At 40.0% G+C, this 16,261-nt stretch overlaps 1 protein-coding gene across 1 annotated transcript in view; it reads left to right on the top strand.

Moving 5' to 3' along the window:
* Window positions 1–16,261, top strand: part of borcs5 (BLOC-1 related complex subunit 5) — a 91,795-nt gene that overhangs the window by 3,451 nt on the left and 72,083 nt on the right. Inside the window, exons 2-3 of the mRNA XM_072552130.1 lie at window positions 12,863–12,953; window positions 14,340–14,486. Of these exons, the coding sequence (XP_072408231.1) occupies window positions 12,899–12,953; window positions 14,340–14,486 (202 nt within the window). The 5' untranslated portion in view covers window positions 12,863–12,898. The remainder of the gene's footprint in view (window positions 1–12,862; window positions 12,954–14,339; window positions 14,487–16,261) is intronic.

Here is a 16,261-nt window from a genome sequence, read left to right as displayed (position 1 = left end):
GTGAAATGTTTGAAACCAACCCTTCCAGCTCAGTGAGCAAGCTTACATCCAGAACCTCCACCTGAGCGATTAAATCTTTTCAAAACTCACTAGCACCTTTGGACGCAATGCACTAAAACCGGCCTGAAGATGGGAAATCAATGCCATCTGACAGTGCACCACCTGCAAACAGCTGTACTTCCTGCATGAATGCCTAATGAAACAGGTGATTCTTAAATGTCTTAAATACAAACCTCCCCTTAACACCTCGCTAGCCAAATGAATAGCAGAACAAAACAGCCACAGAATGCTTAGAGAAATTATTAATGATGCCCACAACCAACTCCGTAAATACAACTGGGGAACTTTCACGCCAAAACTCTTTACTCACTAAAGCGACAGACCATGAGTGGACAGGCACAGTACAACAAGCCATGGGCATTAGGCAGCGACAAACCCAGAAAATGAAAAAAAACTAGGCCTGCAGAAAAACTAGTCAAACTTGCACAAAAGAACACCACAGACAACACAGTAGCCTGGATTAAAAAAAAACCTATCAGACTGACCCATAACAGATGCTCAAAAAGCCATCTTAGTAAGAGGATTAAATTACAACTTCAGAGACACAGACAAAAAAGATTTCTTAGCAGCATTAAAATCAATACCAAAAGACAATGAACTCCCAGAGGATACCCAGCAGACAGACAGTTGCACCAACTGTAAGCAGGAAAAAGGAAGGAAACGCAAGAAAGGAAAGCACTAGAAGGACTCAAAAAAAGACAATAAGATTGTAATCCGACCTGTAAACAAAGGACGCTTGACAGTCGTTTTAAACAAAACAGACTACTACGAAAAGCAAATGCACTGCTTGCAGATACCAATATTTGCCAACAGGTGGTGATAGACCTGAGCGCACAACTAGTGAACCGAGTCACAGTCCTACTCAAAAAAAGCGCTTGAGAAATCTGGAGAATTAAACAAGACAGACTTCGAAAAAATGAAACCAGACGGATTGCGCTTCTATAGATTACCCAAAATTCACAAACCAGGAGCCTCCCTCAAACCCATAGTCTTGCTACCTGGAACATCAACTTTACAGATTGGCCAAGGAGCTACACCAAAGACTAAAACACTGAGTAGAAGAGTCACACCACTCCATCCACTCCACACAAGAATTCCTGAACATTATCAAAGACACCAAGAGAAGAGGTTGAAATAATAGTCTCCTTTGATGTAACAAGCCTGTTCACACCCATCAACATCAACCTGGCCAAGGAAACGCTGACTACATTATTAGAAGACCCAAAGATACAAACACCAGACACTGCCAACTTCATCAACAAAGACAACATTGTCAGGCTGGTGGACCTGTGCCTCGTCACCCACTTCACCTTCAAAAACAAGACCTACAAGCAAATCAACGGGACACCCATGGGATCTCTGATATCAGGGTTCCTAGCAGAGACAGTAATGCAGAGACTTGAGCAAACCGCTCTCCCAACTATCCAACCCAAACTTTCGGTCTGCTATGTGGATGATACCTTTGTTATCACTAAACGAAACAAATTAGAGGAAACCTTCAAGACTATCAATCTCCTTCTTGGCATAAAATTCACTAAAGAGGCAGAAAACAACAACAAACTGCCATTTCTAGATGTCACAGTAAAGCAAACTGTCAATGGGGAGCTTCAAACCAGCGTCTACAGGAAAACCACATACGGACCAAATACTGAACTATAGAAGACATCATCCCAACACCCACAAACAAAGCAGCATTAGTGAGAAAGTCTATAGCCTTAACATTTGTCCTTAAACATTTAGACTAAATTAATACTGAGTTATAGATCATATTTGCTGCACTCTAGAAAATAAACAGGACAGGCAGGGAGGTGTCAGGCAACAAAAGGGGGGATCCCTGGATATGCAGAAGATAAAAACATCTGCTCTCATCGAGTGATAACTGGATGCTCGATGGCAATTCAGAACATTTGCCTTAATATCAATGAATCTGTGTAAACAAGACACTGAGTGATAACATTCATGGCTGTTCCATTGTGAAATTAATGACAGTGTTTGATTCTGACCTTGAAACTCGGTATCATCAAAAGCTTTGTAATTAACGGTCAGGTCCTGTCAATTATAATGGATTCTTATTACCCTTGCAAGCTAGGCAGATGGAGGGAAAAATATTTTTCTGTTGCAGTCCCTGACCTGAGTTCAAAAGGACGAGAGAGAGTGAGACCATTTTAGCACTGAGATTGCCGAAGCCAGTAGAAAATTAACTCTGTGCTTATTTCCTCTGGATTGAATTTAATTGCTTTTTGGGACTTTATGATGATTTTGAGTAGCCATTATGGATTATGAAATGCAAACTCTGTAAAAGGTAATATTGATGAAGCTTTAACTTACTTGCTATTGTATCAGATAGTGACTGCCCCACTGTCAATTCTAACTAGTCAGATCTTACGTCCTATTTGAATTTGAATCTCAGCCCTGAAAAGAAAGCATTTTTAATTAGAGACTAATTAGTTTAAACACAACTTTATGGTAATATTTCAGCCTCAGGTAGATAAAGAGGGAGACTAAAATTTGAACTAAACTGTCTGTAAGACATTTTTAAATCCCAAACTACCAAAGAGTACAATCTCTGGATGAACCAAGAGGAGCTTACAGATTGAGTTCACAAGGGATTCCCAAGGCTATCTCAAATCTGGACTTTTAAAATTAGGACATTATTTCAATGAGCCCCCATACACTGCAGCACTGAAGAACTACAAAGAGCAGAAGAAAACTGCCTGTACCCAATGAATGTCGTCCTTTGATTTCTCAGCAACACACCCAAACAAGCAGACAAAATGCGCCTGGAAATTTATCCACTTTACCCTACATCAAAGTCATCTCAGAAATGGTTGCCAGACTACTCCGACCTCTTGGCATCATGGTAGCCCACAAACCCACCAACCCACTAAAACAGCAGCTAATGAACTTAAACGACCCTATACAGACAATAAGTAACATGAACATAATTTACAAAATACCTTGCAAGGACTGTTTTAAACACCAAATTGGGCAAACAGTGAGAAAACTATTCACCAGGACACATGAACATCAACCAGCCACAAAAACACATGACCCACTATCACTAATATCCTTACAGATGAGGAAGGACACCACTTCAACTGGGACAGCATATCTATCCTAGGACAAGCCAAACAGAGATATGCATGAGAATTCCTAGAAGCATGGCATTCTAACTCTATCAACAATCACATAGATTTGGACTCCATTTATCATCCTTTCAGACAAAGAACCCAAAATGACATCACTAACCCAAAGAAACCTCAACACGTAAACAGAGAGTGGGACATAACGCCAGTGCTTCACCGGAGACTCACTGAGGATGTTGCCTAGTATGGTGACGAAATATCTGAAACTGAACCTTCCAGCTCAGTGAGCAAATTTACATCCAGCACTATCTACCTCACAATTCATGATGCTTCTCTGCTTCATTTCATCAACACTCTTTGTAATAATGCAATATACGTTAAGGTCTATGTCATGAATGTATATCAAGAAAAGCAAGGGTCAAAACACTGAATCCTGAGGAACTCCATTGTAAATTGTCCTCCGGCCTGAAAAAATATCCATTCCTGGCTACTTTTCTGTTTGTTGAGAGATGAGTGTAATGCAATGAATTAACTGCTAGTTCCTCTTTTTGCATCATCATCTTCTGTGACCTCTCCGATTTCAAGACGCAATTTGTGCTTGTAGTTCAACTCATGGTGTCTGCAGGCTAGATCTCAAACATGTGCTTTTAAATTATTAATGGACTATTTGTAACTATTTTCCAAGGGGTAATTTAGGATGTGTTTGGGGTGTAAGTGGAGATAAGGAAAGTTCAGGACCAGATTACAATTTAATATTTAAACTAGATATGTTTGCAGGGTTAAGGGAAACTGTTAATGTGTGACAGCCATCTTAGTCACTATTGGAATTTTAAGGTGAAATCTGAGATTTTTCTGACTCAAATTCAGATAACCCTGCTAGCTGGCAGCTAGGAAATTTACCAATGCTCTGTTCATTTGAACTGTATAGCGTTACATTAATAAAATCTAGTTCTTGACCTGCCTGGAACAAGCGATGTGCTGTATATCTCTTCAGTTGAGTATGCTCTTTATAAGACAGACCAAAGATAACCAGGTATCAAATTCTCAATTTTGCTTGGGAGATTCTTTAAAAATGATTAGATTTTTCATACCTGTCACACATTTGACTAAATAAAATTAAATGTGACATTTTTGCAATCAGGATTTCTGTATGTAATTTTTGTTTTGTTTCTTGAGTGGAGGTGTAGGCCAATTGTTGCTGTAATGGATTGTATGTTTTACCAGATGTTGATATTTATATTGAAAAAAACCGTCTGAAGTCCTAAAAGTTATTGTTTATTATTGAAAACTGTTTCCTTGAAGCAGTTGTATTAGCTAAAACAAGTCAACGCAATTTGAATGTGTTTGTCCTTTTACCAGGAGCTAATCGAGGATGTGTCAGAATCTTAAATTAAAATCTGAATCAATTGTCAAGTAAGAATTGAATAAATTTGAAACCAATTTTTGTTTGGCAGTAACATTAAATCAGTAGCTGTGTTGAATGTTTGTTTATTTTTAACTTTTATGCTTTTGTTTGTAAATATGCAAACATGAGATTTTGTTACTGTGACTGCCAAATAGGGCAGAATTACAACCTTTTCACAACAGTGTGCTTTTTTTTTTTAACAGTCCCAATTGTAGAATGGTAGTGCTATCTTTCCCAAGGTCTTTCAGACATATTTTCTTTACTAGGCAAACAGCATATATAATATTATTATCATCTAAAGATTTGAAGGGATAGTTCATACCGAGTGGAGTGAGGGTGGATATGCTAACTAAAAGTAATTTGAGTGTGGATTGGTTGTATAAATATAGAGAGCTGGTAGTCAGTGGGATGTAAGTTTTTTTTTATTGTGTGGTTCACTCAAAAAAAAACTGTTACTAAAAAGTGTGGACTTGAACTGTACAAAAGTGGTTATTCAACAGTATAACATTCAACAACCACATATTATAGCCTGAAATTTGGCATCAGTGATGAATAAATGGTGCTCGTTATTCACACTCTTCCATTATTAGTCCAGAGTCTCTGGTTAAGTATCACATATTCAGAGAATTGCAGATGCTGCAGTACTGTCACTTGAACACTCTCTTACAGCATGCTCTATAGAGCAGCAGGACTTCTTTCAGAAAGTAGCTTCTTGATTGGCATTTGACCATGTGCAATTAAGTGAAGTTGCTACCCACTTTACCCCATTATAATAGTGGGGCCTCCCTGGTGTTGTTAAAAATTTGGGCCATTTATCTTCAGCATGCATTCCACAGCACAAAAGCAATGTAACAAGATAAAACAGGACTAATGGAAAGGAATTTGAATCATTTCAATAGGAAAGTGTTGTATTCTAACTCCCAAATGCCTGGTTGTTTGGTAGGTGAACTGAATATGCTAAAGCAAACATGGTCTTCTATAATTTTAAAGCAGAAAATGCTGGAAGTACACAGGTTAAGCAGCATATGTGTTTTAGCTCTGTGACATTTTGTCAGAACATTGGATCATTTTTCTGTAGCTGGGTTTGCGCAAACATGGTGATGCCACTAGGCAGGTATTAAGTATAAGACTACAAAAACATAAATAGGAAAAGGAATAGGCCATCTGGCTGCTTGAGCCAGCTGCACCATTCATGACTGATCTGATATCCCTCATGCCCACTTTCCTGCATTTTCCCTTTTAAGTCTTGATTCCCCATGAATGATGTTTTAACGTCTGGTGACTTCAATTTGTTAAATCTCATGAGCATCAGGTCCGTGTTTTGAATTTAAAAATATAATTCATCTCTCCCAAACAAATTAAATACAGGAACAGTTCATTCTTGATTATTTTGTTATGTTGTAATTGCATCATTAAATTAATGAGCTTGAGTGAATGTATTTTGCATAATTCTCCTTTTTGGGTTTTCTATTGTTTTATGATTGCCCATGTTACATGGTAATTTCACAACCGTTTGCTTATGCGGTCCTTTTCAAAAGCCTTCTGAAAGACATGACTCACGTGTATCTGTGTTAATGTTTTCTATTATTGTGTAAAATGATTTGTTTTTTTTTCAAACAAGTCTTATTGTTCAGAAATCCAGATTGATAATCTTTAATCCTTTTTTAATAAATAGTAGCTAATCTGGTCTCTGATTTAAACATTCAAGGATTTTCAACTTATCAAATAAACAGGCGGGGGGGGGGGGTGTTGCTTTGTTAGTTAAGAATGAGATTAAATCTATGGCACCGAATGATATAGGGTCGGATGATGTGGAGTTGAGGAACCACAAAGGCAAAAAAAACTATAATGGGAGTAATGTACAGACTTCCCAGAAGTGGTCAGGACCAGGAGCGAAAGATATACCAAGAAATAGATTGGATTCCCTCCAATGTGGAAACAGGTCCTCTGGCCCAACAAGTCTCCACCAACCCTCCGAAAAGTAACCCACCCAGACTCATTTCCCTCTGACTAGTGCACCTAACACTGTAGGCAATTTAGTATGGCCAATTCACCTAACCTGCGCATCTTTGGACTGTGGGAGGAAATCTGAGCACCCGGAGGAAACCCACGCAGACACAGGGAGAATGTGCAAACTCCACACAGACAGCCGCCCGAGGCTAGGATTGAACATGGGTCCCTGGCGCTGTGAGCTGCAGCCACCGTGCCAATAGATAGGGCATGTCAGAAAAGTAAGGTCACGGTAATCATGAGGACTTCAATATGCAGGTGGACTGGGTGAACAATGTAAAGAAAGGGAATTTGTGGAATGCTTACAGGATGGCTTTTTGGAACAGCTTGTGATGGAGCCCACAAGGGAGCAGGCTATTCTGGACTTAGTGCTATGTAATGAGCCAGACTTTATAAAAGATATAAAGTAAGGGATCACTTAGGAGGCAGCAATCATAATATGGTCTGCAGTCTGAAAGAGAGAAGGCAAAATTGGTTGTAATGGTGTTACAGTTAAGTAAAGCTAATTACAGGGGCATGAGAAAAGAACTGTCGAAAATCGACTGGAAGCAGAGCCGAGTGGGGGAGACAGTAGAGCAACAATGGCAGGAGGGTCTGGGTATAATTGAGGACACAGTACGGAGGTTCATCCCAAAGAAAAGATTATCTGGGAAGGGGTTAGACAGCCATGGCTGACAAAGTCAGGAAATGTATAAAAGAAAAAGCCTTTTAAGTGGACAAGAGGACTGGGATATCAGAAGATTGGGAAGACTACAAAAATAAACAGAGGATAACAAAGAGAGAAATAAGGAAGGAGAGGATCAAAATGAAGGTAAGCTAGCCAGTAATATTAGAAATGAAAGTAAAAGTTTATTTCAATACATAAAAAACAAATGAGGCAAAAGTAGAAATTAAGTGGCTCCAAATTGATGCAGGAAGGCTAGAGATGGGAGATAAGGAAATAGCTGAAGAGCTTAAGTACTTTGTGTCAGTCTTCACAGACATGAGTAATATCCCAACAATTAAGGAGAGTCGAGGGCAGGGTCGAGTATGGTAGCCATTGCAAAAGAGAAAGTGCTAGAAAAGCTAAAAGGTCTAAAAATCGATAAATCTCCTGGCCCCGATGGGCTACATCCTAGAGTTCTGAGGGAGGTGGCTGAGGAAATAGCAGAGGCACTGACTGTGATCTTTCAAAAATCACCGGAGTCAGGGAAAGTCCCAGATGATTGCAAAATCCCTGTTGTAACCCCCTTGTTCAAGAAAGGATCAAGACAAAAGATAGAAAATTATAGGCTGATTAGCCTAACTTTGGTTGTAGGTAAAATTCTAGAATCTATCGTTAAGGATGAGATCTCTAAATTCTTGGAAGTGCAGGGTCGGATTAGAACAAGTTAGCATGGATTTAGTAAGGGGAGCTCGTGCCTGACAAACCTGTTAGAATTCTTTGAAGAGGTAACAAGTAGGTTAGAGCAGGGAAACCTGGTGGATGTGGTCTATCTCAACTTCTAAAAGGCCTTTGATAGGGTGCCTCATGGGAGGCTGCTGAGTAAGGTGAGGGCCCATGGTGTTCGAGGTTGTCTACTGGCATGGATTGGGGATTGGCTGTCTGACAGAAGGTAGAGAGTTGGGATAAAAGGTTTTTTTTGGAATGGCAGCTGGTGACAAACGTGGTCCTGCAGGATTCGGTATTGGGGTCGTAGCGGTTCACTTTATATATTAATGATCTGGATGAAGGAACTGAGGGCATTCTGGCGAAGTTTGCCGATGATACGAAGTTAAGCAGACAGGCAGCTAGTTCTGAGGAGGTGGGGAGGCTGCAGAAAGATTTACAGTTTAGGAGACTGGTCCAGGAAATGGCTGATGGAATTCGATGTGAGCAAGTGCGAGGTTTTGCACTTTGGAAAAAAGAATGCAGGCGTGGACTATTTTCTAAATGGTGAGAAAATTCATAAAGCCAAAGTACAACGGGATCTGGGAGTGCTGGTCCAGGATTCTCCTAAAGGTTGAATGGCAGGTTGAGTCCGTGATTAAGAGAGCAAATGTAATGTTGTCACTTATCTCAAGAGGGTTGGAATATAAAGGCAGTAACATGCTTCTGAGTCTTTTATAAAGCTCTAGTTAGGCCCCATTTAGAATAGTATCCAAGTTTTGGCCCCACACTTCGGAAAGGACATACTGGCACTGGATCGTGTCCAGCAGCGATTCACACAGATGATCCCTGGAATGGTAGGCTTAACATACAATGATTGGCTGAGGATCCTGGGATTGTATTCATTAGAGTTTAGAAGGTTGAAGGGAGATCTAATAGAAACTTACAAGATAATGCATGGCTTAGAAAGGGTGGACGCTGGGAAGTTGTTTTTGTTAGGAAGGGATAGTTGTAGGATCCGTTGGCACAGCCTTAAAATTAGAAGGGGTCAAAATAGAATGGAAATGAGGAGGCATTTCTTCGGCCAGAGAGTGGTGGGCCTGTGGAATTCATTGCAGCAGAGTGCAGTGAAGGCTGGGACATTGGGTGTCTTCAAGGCAGTGATTGATAAATTCTTGATCTCTCAAGGAATTAAGGGTGACCGGGAGAGTGCAGGTAAGCGGAATTGAATCGCCCATCAGCCATGATTAAATGGCGGAGTGGACTCAATGGGTTGAATGGCCTTGCTTCCATTCCTATGTCTTATGCTTTTATGATTTATAGTAGCCAGCAATTCTCTTATTATTGTTGTTTTTTAAATCTAAAAATGGCCCATTGTGTAATGGAAGCAGAAACCCACATTTTGTTTAAAAGGTGGCTAGATCTGCTGTACAATAGAGATATACAGCATGGAAACAGACCCTTCGGTCTAACTCCACCTTTTTGCCAGCACACGGCCCATGTCCCTCCTAAACCTATTCATATATCCAACCAAATCCTTTTTACATGCTGTAATTACATCAGCCTCCACCACTTCCTCTGGCAGCTTATTCCATACACGCACCACCCTTTGCATGAAGAGGTTGCCCCTTAGGTCCCTTCTATATCTTTCCCTTCTCGCCCTAAACCTATGCCCCCTTGTTTGGACTCCCCCACCCCAGGGAAAAGACCTTGTCTGTTTACTTTATCCAGGCCCCTCATGATTTTATAAACCTCTGTAAGATCACTGCTCAGTCTCCGATGCTCCAGGGAAAACAGACCCAGTCTATTAACTTGTTCCCATAGCTCAAATCCTTCAACCCTGGCAACATCTTTATAAATATTTTCTGAACCCTTTCAAGTTTCACAACATCCTTCCGATAGGAAGGAGACCAGAATTGATTGGTTATGCCACTTTTGAAATATTACAATGTCCTGTACAGCTGCAACATGACCTCCCAACTCCTGTACTCAATACTGTGACCAGTAAAGGAAAGCATACCAAATGCCGCCTTCACAATCCTATCTACCTGTGACTCCACTTTCAATGAGCTATGAACCTGCACTCCAAGCTCTCTTTGTTCAACAACACTCCGTAAGACCTTACCACTAAGTGTATAAGTCCTGCTAAGATTTGCCTTTGCAAAATGCAGAACCTTGCATTTATCTAAATTAAACTCCATTTGCGATTCCTCGGCCCATTGTTCCATCTGATCAAGATCCAACTTAACTGTCTGGCAACCTTGTTCGCTGTCCACTACACCTCCAATTTTGGTGTCATCTGCAAACTTACTAACTATATCTCCTACTTTTACATCCAAATCATTTGTACAAATGACAAAAAGCAGTGGACTCAGCACCAATCTTTGTGGCGCACTGCTAGTCACATGCCTCCCTTCTGAAAAACAACTCTCCACCTCCACCCTCTATCGTCTATCCTCAAACCTGTTCTGTTTCCAAATGACTAGTTCTCCCTGCATTCCATGTGATCTAACCTTGCTAACCAGTCGACCATGAGGAACTTTGTCGAATGCAATCTGCTGTAACTTGCTTGAGGGACTCAGTAGTGTACTCCTCGTATTTCTTATCTTCACAGCATTATTACAGCACAGGAGGTGTACAGCCCATTGTACTTTCAGAGAGTCAATGCAAAACAATGTACCCAGTGCCCCCCTCCATATATTTGCACATGCTTTGTTTTCAAATAATAACCCTTAAGGGTTGTAAAAACTCATTTACTTAGTCATATCAAAAAATTAATTGTAACTGAGAAACTTTAAAGGTCAGCATGAGAAAGCCAAGTCATAGTGGAGTTGGATGGTACTTGGGAAAGTTCTGTAGTTTCACTTCATCTGAATGTGTTGGAAGAGTTTTTAGTTGTGGTTTTGGACCTCTCTGGTTTGCATCTTTATTGAAAGAACATACCCATTTCAAATGACAATTAGGACCCGCACTGGGAGCAGAGTAAAACCTAATGTCATCACTGCTTAAGATATAGATGAGGCTTAATCTCGATTTTGAATCTTTGTGAAGGAACAGAATTTGAAAGATTGCCAAGTTTGAAGCTATGCAAATCTGCACCCTGCTTCAGTTTCTTATCCGAAAAGGATGTAATCCAGTTGGTTAGTGTAGAGGTATTGACAAATTAACCAGAACAAGGAACTGAGGCCTCTGCATCACGAGGGTATTAAATGAAAGTCAAATTAAATCTAAGAACTGAGGAGAACACACTAGGGAACTGTGGCATACAGATGGTCCATGTAGAAGTATGTTATTAGAATATTGACCTACTTTATAGGTGAATTATTGGGGAATATAGGAAGTAGAGTGGAAAACATGTTTATGAAGCATGTCATTAAGTAATGGTGCTTGTGCAATCGTGTTTTTTTTAAAAGAATGTCTTGTGATATGGCTCTATTGGCTTAAAAAGAAGTAGACTCAGATGTTTACAGCACAGGTGGTGAACATAAATCTGACTAATCCCATTTTGGTCCATGGCTGTATAGGTTATGGCAACAAAAGTAGAACAGTACATCACAGGAACAGGCCCTGTGGCCCACCACAAGGGTATATGCATGAAATGTCGATGCTCCTGCTCCTCGGATGTTGCCTGACCTGCTGTGCTTTGCCAGCACTATGCTGTCAACCCACCATATCAGTGCCAACCGTGATGCCACTCTAAACTAATCCCATCGATCTGCATATGGTCCCATATTCCTCTTCCCTGCCTATTCATGTTTTTCCAAATGCCTCTGAAAAGCTGCTTTTGTATCTGCTTCTACTACCTCCCCTGGCAGCACTCCCAGGTCCTACTACCCTGTTTTTAAAAAAAAAACGTACATTGCACACCTCTCCCCTTTTTTTTTAAAGCTATGCCCTGGTATTTGACATTTTCGCCCTGGGAAGAATACTCCAGCTATTCACCCTATCCACGCCTCTTGTAGTTTGATATACTTGTACTAGTTCACCCCTCAGCCCTATTCTAACAAAAACTGATGTAGATTTTGCAACATTGGTAATGGTAGTCATGTAGTTATAATGGTGAATTAGCAACTTGGGGTTGAGTTCTCAGCCCACAGTATGGAATTGAGTTCAATTAAAAATTAATTAAAAGTAACTAAAATTTTTTTAAAAAGTACGTGAATATCTAAATGTTGCTCACATATTACTTTTCTTCATTTATGATGTGAAGATGCCAGTGTTGGACTAGGGTGAACAAGGTCAGAAGTCACATGACACCAGGTTAGTTGAATTCTCAAACTTTTGGAGTACTGCTCCTTCATCACATGACATGAAGAGGAGCACACAGGCATAGAACTTATCGGCGGATAGATCAATTCTGTGCCTGTGTGCTTCTCTTCACTTCACGTGATGAAGGAGCAGTGCTCTGAAAGCTGTTGGACTATAACTTGGTGTCATGTGACTTCTGATAACTTTCATGAATAAGTTCCAGGTTTTTGCCACCCTCTTGAGGGGTGGAGGGGGGATAAAACTCTACTCTCATCTCCATGTTCTACTTCATAAATTTATAACCCCTTGTACTCTGATTTTTAAAAAAATTAACTCTCTCATCTGATCGCAACAATGGGTATTGAATAGCGCAGAGGCCTGGAAATAACTATGCTGTTTAGCTGTAAGCTTTTGTTGGATCTGTGACTGGAGATCGTTTTTCTTCTTGGTGTGCAAGTAAGCTTTTTTTTGTGTGGGCAAGAGATGTATGGAGGTTGGAAGAGGATGCGCAGAGAAAATAAATTAGCTCCTTTTAAAACTTCCATTTTGACTTTTTTGTTATTAGTCACCCTACCTCATGTCCTCTTGTGTGACTCAGTGTTATTTTCTTTTATCTTACAATGGTCTTTACAAATGCTTTAGCACTTGTGTTAAAGGTGCTGTTTAGATAGAACTTATTGTTCTAACTCTATTTGGTTTGTGCAGGGTTGAGTTGAGCTACTCGGGCCACACTTCAATACCATGGGAGCTGAACAGAGCACTTACGATAATAAGCAACTAGAATGTCATGCCTCTGGTAAGTAACTGTTAAAACACTGGGACTTCCTCCATTCATTTCAGTTAAGCGGAAGTGATTTCTTGTGCCCTGCCATTGAGTAATTTTGGGTTAGTTTTTAAATGTTGAAATGGAATTCAAATTCTCCAATACTGCAACTGTGGCATGTTTTAAGAATAAAAATATTGGGTACCTTGTCTGCAATTGCTCAATGACCAACTCAAAAAATCAACAATCAAAATGTGCTTTAGAACTAAGTTGTAACTTTTTATATCCAAGTGGATGTGCAATAGTTAGTTCTGCTAACTGTGGAAATGAAGTGATCAAATTGGTCATTTTTGTTAAGTCTTTGTTTGATTTTTGTTTCATGGGATAATGTGGGTAACGCTGGCAAGACAAGCATTTATTGCACATTCCAAATTGACCTTAACTGATTGAAATGGTTGAGTATGCCAGAGGGCAGTCAGGAGTCAACCATATTACAATGGGTTTGGAGTCCGATTTAGGCCAGAATGGGTAAGAATGGTGGATTTCCTTCCCTGAACAACATTCATGATTTTTACAACAATTAACAGCTTCATGGTCACGTGCGAATATCTTTTTAAGTCCAGATTTATTCATGTAATTTAGATTACACTAACTGTAGTGGTGAGATTTGAACCCATGTCTCCAGAACATTAGCCTGGGTCTCCTGATTACTAATTCAATGATATTGTCATCAAACCATGTTTAGAATTGTGTGGTTTTTCTTTACTACAGAATGAACTAAAATGTGACTTTTGAAAATTAGTATGTGGGATGCATTTGTATTCTCCTTCTGTTGCTGACCTGAGTGAAATGGTCATCAGAATTTTTTTTCATATTTGCACCTATTCAAATCTATACCAGTGTGGATCTCATTAAGAAAAAGTTCAATTTGTCTCTTGTGATAGCAGTATTTTACTTTGCTATATTTTTCGTTTTGTACCTTTTTTGTTTCTCCTATTCCATGTTTACTATTTTTATGCTTGTGTTGTTCATCCCAGTTCGATTTATTTTGTGTTGCTGTCTTGATTTTTGTTTTCCTTTTGGCTTACTCATTTAAGTTTTTGCTCTACCATGTTCCCTGTTATTATATTCTTTTTAATATTCATCTTGTTTGTTTCTCCCCTCTCTTTTATTGTTTTCCCTTTTCTCTCTATTGTCTATCTTCCTACTCTTCACTTTTGTTTCCCTTTTTATTGTAGTTACCTCTTTGCTATGACAGATGGCAGTCTGTTGCACTTTTGGTGGCCTTTGAGTTTGTGGCTTCATAACAAAGTATATTGTAATGTGATCAAACTCATTCTTGTGGGCTACTAATACATGTGCATATTTTTAATACATTACAAAGCATATCAGATGTACGCCTTTTTGTTTCTTATTCAGCAACAAATTCGCCAGCAAAGCAAAGAGCTAAAATGGATGATATCATAGTTGTTGCTACAGGAACGCAGCAACCTGCTCGAACCACGTGGAATGATCCCGATGTTATTAAGCTTCATGAAATTCCTACTTTTCAACCTCTGCTCAAAGGTAATGCTTGTTCCTCTTGATGTATTTGGACAACATCCAATAGTTAAATATCATCTGCTTTTCGTATTTATATCTAGGACCACAAAGATATCACTTAGACCCATCTAATTCAATTATATTATTTCAAAGAGTAATACAGCATAGAAACAGACCCTTTGGTCCAACTTGTCTGTGTTGACAGACATCCCAATCTGACCTCGTCCTATTTGCCACCATGTCTGTCTAAACCCTTCGTGTGTGTATATACACCCATCAAGATGCCTTTGAAATGTTGTGATTGTACCAGCCTTCACCACTTCCTGTGGCTGCCCATTCTATACACCCACTACCGTCTGTGTAAAAAAGTAACTCTCTCTCTTAAATAGTTGCCCCCTCACCTTTTAAAACTATGTAATTTTGGGCTCCCCTAGCCAAGGACAAAGACCTTGGCTATTTGCCCTATCCGTGCCTCTCATGATTATATAAAGGTCATCCATCAGCCTCCGCTCCAGGGAAAAAGCACCAGTTGATTCAGCTTATCCATATAGTTCAAACCCTTCAACCCAGACAAAATCCTTTGTAATTTTTTTCTGCACCCTCAAGTTTAACAACTTCTTTCCTGTAGAAGGCAATCAGAATTGTATGTAGTGTTCTAAATGTGGCCTCACCAATGTCCTGTACTGCAGCAACATGACATCCCAACACCTATACTCAATATTCTGACCAATGAAGGGAATTGTTCTTTTCTGTTAAAAATCACACAACACCAGGTTATAGTCCAACAGGTTTAATTGGAAGCACTAGCTTTCAGAGTGCTGCTCCTTTATCAAGTGATTGTGGAGGACACAATTGTAAGACACAGAATTTATAGCAAAAGTTTACAGTGTGATGTAACTGAAATTATACATTGAAAAATACCTTGATTATTTGTTGAGTATTTCATCTGTTAGAATGTCCATGATAGTTTCACTTCTTTCATATGTAAATCACAAAATTTTGTTTTTAAAAGTTACACTCTCAGGTTAACAGTAACAACTGGTGTCAGCCAGATAATATGTTGAAGGTGTTAGCCCCTGTTTTCCCTGTCTGTGCTATAATGTTTAGACTGATTCTAATCTAAAAAGTGAGTTAACAGAGTCTTACATGGATTCATGCAGTTTTTGTGCAAAGTACAATGTAATCCTGCAAATTCAAATTCACCCGACAAATGTATGTGTGCATGTGGGTTTGATTAGATTACTTACAGTGTGGAAACAGGCCCTTCGGCCCAACAAGTTCTCACTGACCTGCCGAAGCGCAACCCACCCATACCCATTCCCCTACATTTACCCCTGCCCCTAACACTATGGGCAATTTAGCATGGCTGATTCATCTAACCTGCACATTTTTGGACTGTGGGAGGAAACCGGAGCATCCGAAGGAAACCCACGCAGACATAGGGCGATACTGTCTGTCTGTGGTGGGGGTTGTGTGTGTCTGGGGTGGGGGGGTTGTGAGTGTCTGTGAGAGAGAGAGAGTGTATATGTGAGTGTAAAGTGGTCTAAGTCTGTGAGGGGGTGTGTGTGTAGTGCAGTGGTGGTTACCTGTAGTGTGACATGAACCCAAAGTCCTGGTTGAGGCCCTCCCTTTGGGTACGGAACTTAGCTAACAGCTCGGCCTCTCTTTGCTGCTGCCTGTCTCGAAGTCTGCATTGGAGGATGGTCATCTGAAGGTCCAAGGTCGAATGTCCTGGACCACTGAAATGCTCTCCAACTGGGAGGGAACACTCCTGTCTGTTGATTGTTGTGCGGGCACCT

The sequence above is a fragment of the Chiloscyllium punctatum genome, chromosome 32, assembly GCF_047496795.1.
Source record: "Chiloscyllium punctatum isolate Juve2018m chromosome 32, sChiPun1.3, whole genome shotgun sequence".
Taxonomy (NCBI): Eukaryota; Metazoa; Chordata; class Chondrichthyes; order Orectolobiformes; family Hemiscylliidae; genus Chiloscyllium; species Chiloscyllium punctatum.
The sequence above is the reverse complement of the archived record's forward strand: the minus strand, read 5'-3'. Positions and strand labels throughout refer to the sequence as shown.